The sequence below is a fragment of the Meriones unguiculatus genome (assembly GCF_030254825.1).
Source record: "Meriones unguiculatus strain TT.TT164.6M chromosome 13 unlocalized genomic scaffold, Bangor_MerUng_6.1 Chr13_unordered_Scaffold_41, whole genome shotgun sequence".
Lineage (NCBI taxonomy): Eukaryota > Metazoa > Chordata > Mammalia > Rodentia > Muridae > Meriones > Meriones unguiculatus.
Window position 1 is genome coordinate 965,382 of NW_026843650.1, and position 5,620 is coordinate 971,001.

The 5,620-nt window shown below is 35.9% G+C and overlaps 1 protein-coding gene across 1 annotated transcript; it reads right to left on the minus strand.

The window, feature by feature from the left end:
• Positions 1-933: 933 nt before the first annotated feature.
• Positions 934-1,695, minus strand: LOC132651241 (zinc finger protein 436-like; the record flags this gene model as incomplete). Its single annotated transcript, XM_060376486.1, has 1 exon — positions 934-1,695. A coding segment is annotated over one exon (762 nt), but the record flags the coding sequence as incomplete, so codon positions are not given.
• Between the last annotated feature and the right edge of the window lie 3,925 nt (positions 1,696-5,620).

Consider the following 5,620-nt stretch of genomic DNA (forward strand, 5'->3'; position numbering starts at 1 on the left):
TATTATGGAAAAATAAATGATGGAGTAGGAAAAAAAAGAAAACACTTAATGTTGAGAATCAGGATTATCAATAAGTCTTCCATAAACACCTTATCATATAATACTGTTGCGTGTAATTCATATTCACTATCCATTGTATTCTTTTAAAAAATGAGTTTATTTACTTTACATTCCAATCTAAGTCTCCCCCCTTTCACTCCCCCATTACTACCCTCTATTCTTATTGCCTCTATTCCCCTTCCCCTTCAGAAAAGTGAGGTCATTTCCATTGAGCTAGTTTTACACTTCTGTTGCATCTCAGTGGACCAAAGTACACAAAGGGCTTTCCACCTTGCTTATAGTCACAGAATTCCTCTCCAGTAAGGATAATTTTATGATGATGATGACGACTCTAGATTTGTGCAAGGCCTCACTATTTTAACATATTCATAAGTTCTCTCAAGTATGAATCCTTTCATGATGATGAAGATTGTACAAATATAGAATGGTTTCACCATGTTAAAAGGACTCATAGGCTTTCTGTCCATTAGGATATCTTTCATGAGTTTGAAGATGATTCTGAAGTGCAAAAGTTTATTCACATTGGATGCAGTGAGACAGCTTCTTTCCAGTATGTGTTCTTTTATGTATTAAGAGATGTTATATGCAAAGGCTTTGCCACATAATTATATTCATATGGTTTCCCTCCAGAATGTGTTGTTGTCTTAGGAGATGATTGTTACATGCAAAGAATTTATCACACTAATTACCCTCACCAGGCTTCTCTCCACTGTGTGTTTTTTCATGTTTTTGGAGACTACTCTGTTGTGCAAGGGCTTTATCATGTTGAGTATACGTATAAGGTTTCTTTCCAGTGTGTTTTCTTTTATGGCTTAAGAGAGTACTGTTTTGTGCAAAGGCTTTACCACACTGGTTACATTCATAAGGTTTCTCTCCAGTGTGTGTTCTTTTATGGCTTATGAGAGCACTGTTTTGTGCAAAGGCTTTACCGCACTGGTTACATTCATAAGGTTTCTCTCCACTGTGTGTTCTTTTGTGGCTTAATAGAGTACTGTTTTCTGCAAAGGCTTTACCACACTGGTTACATTCATAAGGTTTCTCTCCAGTGTGTGTTCTTTTATGGCTTAAGAGATGACTGTTTTGTGCAAAGGCTTTACCACACTGGTTACATTCGTAAGGTTTCTCTCCAGTGTGTGTTCTTTTATGCCTTACCAGATGACTGTTTTCTGCAAAGGCTTTACCACACTGGTAACATTCATAAGGTTTCTCTCCAGTGTGTTTTCTTTTATGGCTTAAGAGAGTACTCTTTTGTGCAAAGGCTTTACCACACTGGTTACATTCATAACGTTTCTCTCCAGTGTGTGTTCTTTTATGCCGTATGAGATTATTCTTTTCTGCAAAGGTTTTACCACACGGGTTACATTCATAAGGTTTCTCTCCAGTGTGTGTTCTTTTATGGCTTATGAGATGACTGTTTCGTGTAAAAGCTTTACCACACTGGTTACATTCATAACGTTTCTCTCCAGTGTGTGTTCTTTTATGCCGTATGAGATTATTCTTTTCTGCAAAGGCTTTACCACACTGGTTACATTCGTAAGGTTTCTCTCCAGTGTGTGTTCTTTTATGCCGTATGAGAAAAGTTGTATACGGGAAGGCTTTACGACATACAGTGCATTTAAAGGGTTTCTCTCCAGTATGACTATATTCATGCCTGCAAAGAAAATTGACACATGTGAAAGATTTACCACAGTGATTTCATAACACTAATAAATATATTTATCTATATGAATTAATATCATAATTTGGTCTAATGGTAAAGAAGAATCAAATTTTAAAGTTTTATCACTTTATTTACTTTCACGGTATTCGCCTTCATTATGGGTATTTTTGAAGATCCATGTGATGGTAAGAGCATTTGTTATGTGGATCACTTTTATAGCATCATTTTTCTATATGAGGTTTTCTCCTATATATGAAGAGTATTGTAAGAATTCAGAGTTTTACCACAGCAATCCCATTCACAAATTTTTGTACTGTATGAATGATACTTCATTTACAAAGTGAGCCAAGACAAGCAGAAGTTCCAAATTCCTAGTATTCATAGGTATTTTCAGCAATATGTGTTTGCTAATGAATTCTCAGTGAAGTTGCAAAACCAATTAACAGTAACCATTTATCACATTCAGAAAATTTACTCACATTGGGGACTACTACCAAATCAATTGTTCTTGGAGAAAGACAGGGACACTGCTTCTTTCAATAACCCTATGTTCCTGTGTCTTAGAATCATTTTGACATATGATATACCAGTTTAATTTACAAAAATAATAAAGATTCCCACATTGAATTAAAACATTTTGTTTTTTGTTCATCATAGACATGTCATATAGGGATTAAGATTTCTCCACAACAATATTCTTGATTCTCATAAGCTGCTCCTTTCACTAAACTTTACAATGTTACTGCACGAAAATGAGTAGCACTGGGTCTACTATGAAACTTTTGCTTATTAGAAGGTTTTGGACACATACTGATCACCAATTCAGTGTGTATACCTCTTACAATATCTGAATAGACAGAATGAGACTAAACAGATTGGCAGTTCAAGTCAGTAGCTGTAATGTCCATATGATTCAAATGTTATTTTTGTTACAACATTATTTTATTTTCTTCTATCTTAGGGGAGTGCCTTGTAAACACAAATCAGATACCTGACATTGAAGTACATGGAATTATGAGATTTTAATGATCATCAGTACACTTAAAGTAGTGCTGTTTTTACACTGTTGCTTTTCTTTAAAACTTCCAGGACACAGCCATGTGTGCTGGTACATGCCTTCAATCCCAGCACTTGTGGAGGCAGAAGCAGGCATATCTCTGTGATTTTGAGGTCAGGCTGGTCTAACAAGTAAGTCTAAGAAAATCACAGATACCCAGAAAAAAATATATTTCAAAAACAGAAAATAAAAAGCAGCCAATAAACAAACAAACAAACAAACAAACAAAAAACACCAAACTTCCAGGACACATTAAAATTTAAGATTTACATCTGTGTCAACATGCACATAAAGTTACCTTTTATTACTTGTAGAACTTTGAAAATGTTCTTCAATATCATGGTCATCCCAATTGTAGCCTAAAATATAGTATGAGAAAATATATATTATTGGAAATATCATGTTATTATTATGGCAAAACTTAAATCACTATGATCTGTGATCCTTAGAACCATGCTTGATTTATTTACCTCATTCCTCCTCATTCTCAATTGGAATAACAGAAGAGGATCAATAACAAAGTAAGAGTTGTCTCTTTATTTTAAAAGTGAAAGAAAAATTGCAGTCTTACCTATAGCAGTGAGGTTTTCACAGGTCTCTAGCATCACATCTTTGTAGAGTTGCTTCTGGGAAGGTTCCAGCAAGGCCCACTCTTCTTGGCTGAATTTCACATGCACATCATTGAAGGTCACTGAATTCTAAAATATGCCATACATTTGTACAACAGAAACAGTGGCAACAATATAAATTTATACTTCATTGTCAATATAATCATATAATTCTACTGCTTCTTCAATTTATTTTCTGACACAGAAGTGTGACTGTTATATAGTTGGGTGCTGTGCGTGATGTGCAGTAGGGGAGATGAAAAAGCCTAAGGGTTAGATTGAAAAAAAAGGCATGCTTCAAAAACCTGTGTTTCATCAGTTGGTAAGACATTAATATAAAGTAGCCATTAGTTGGGTACTTGAGCAATCTATGAATCATCTTCAGTTACTTGGGTGAGTAGGTCAGGACTCTGTCATGAGACAAGTGGAAGGACAAAACACAGTCATGATATTTTATATAGCAATAAATGAGATGTATTGATCAGGAGACACTGAACAGATGGGTAACATCAGTCAAAAGACAACATGGTACTGAATATTATGTTTTGACCAGGGCTCAGGGATGTGGCATATCAGTATGTGAAGAGGGGGGCTCATATAATTGTGGAAGGGAAAGTGGACTACAGTGAATACATGGATAAAAATAATGTGAGTGGCAAGCAACAACAATCATAGCCAATAACATCATATTTCTGATTGACCAGACAAAAGAAAAGGAATAGAACACGTGATTATTCTTTGATCATTGTTTTGTATATCCTCCTTACTAAATAATGTAGTCTATAGATTAAAAATAAAGATTAAAACTTTTCTATTAAAAAAGAAGTGTTAATGTTATCACTAAGTCATTTTAGAAGAAAACGGAATAACAAGTTTTAACTGTATCATATCTAAACTTTTTGAAGAGGATATAGCTTTGGAATAGACATGGCAATTAATGTGGACAAAGACAAACAGAGAGAAGAGTGTGAAATAGAGAGACAGAGACATAGAGACAGAGACACAGAGAGAGAGAAATTAACAGATGAACAATACTAAGTACAAATCAGAGAAATTTATTAACAGTTACTAACTACAAAAAATGGTGGACAAGCTGGGTGTATTCTGTCATGCCTTCAATTCCATCACTCAGGAGGCAGATGCAGGTGTATCTTATTGAACTGGATGTCAGCATTATCTATTCAAAGAGTTCTAGGACAGCCAGACCTATATATTAAGACAGAGCCTCCCCTAAAAGTCAATCAAACAAACACAAAATATTGAAAGAACTCAGAGGTCTTTACTGAAGCTTCTACAAGGAGTTATACATTCACTCCTATTGTATATTTATTTTCCAGAAATCTGTACTGCCCCAGCTTAAACTGCAACTGCAATGATATCTTACTAAAAGGGAATGCATGTTTAAACAGGTAAAAATAGAAGACAAAAATATTAGCAGTGTAAATGCTGATCATAAAAGAGCCACATAAGATAGGAGAGATGGCTCAGCAGTAAGGAGCTCTTACTGCTCTTGCAAATAATTGGGCTCAATTGTTAGTGTTTACCTGGGACCTGCTACTTTCAATTGCTATAAGTTCATGAGTTCTGAAGACATCTTCAGACTACTGTGAGGATTAGGCACAGAAGAGATGCATATTCATGCATACAATCAAAATACTTATATTCAGTAAAAACTAAAAATAGATCCCAGATGGCTGGGCTGATTTCACACTGTTCTGATAAGATGGGTAGCAGAGACTGCACAGTGACCAATAGTTGGATCTGTGGGCCCCCAAACACCACTGACTGTGTTTCCTAGGTAAGAAGAAAACCAATGATGAGGGAAACAATTGGGTCCAACCTCAGAGAACCCCAATAATCTCTGGGAAAATTTCTTGGATGTTGCATCAGGAATAAGGTTTTCAAGCAAATGGACCCATGAAGCAAGCAGGAGTAGCTATTCTAATATCTAATAAAACAGACTTTCAACCAAAATTAATTGAAAGGGATGAGAAAGAGGGAATCCAAGATGGCATTGCCAGGAGGAACAGGACAGGAACAGAACAGGAACAGGACAGGAACAGGACAGCAATATTGGCACAGCAACTAAAAGACTGAATTCTGGGCCCTAAAACAACAGCAATCGTGTTTCCCAGGTGAGAGGAAACTCCATGGTGTGGGGATCACTCAGTTCCACTCTCAGGTCACTCAGTGAGAACCCGGAAAATATTCCAGGCTCAGGATACACTTGTGTGT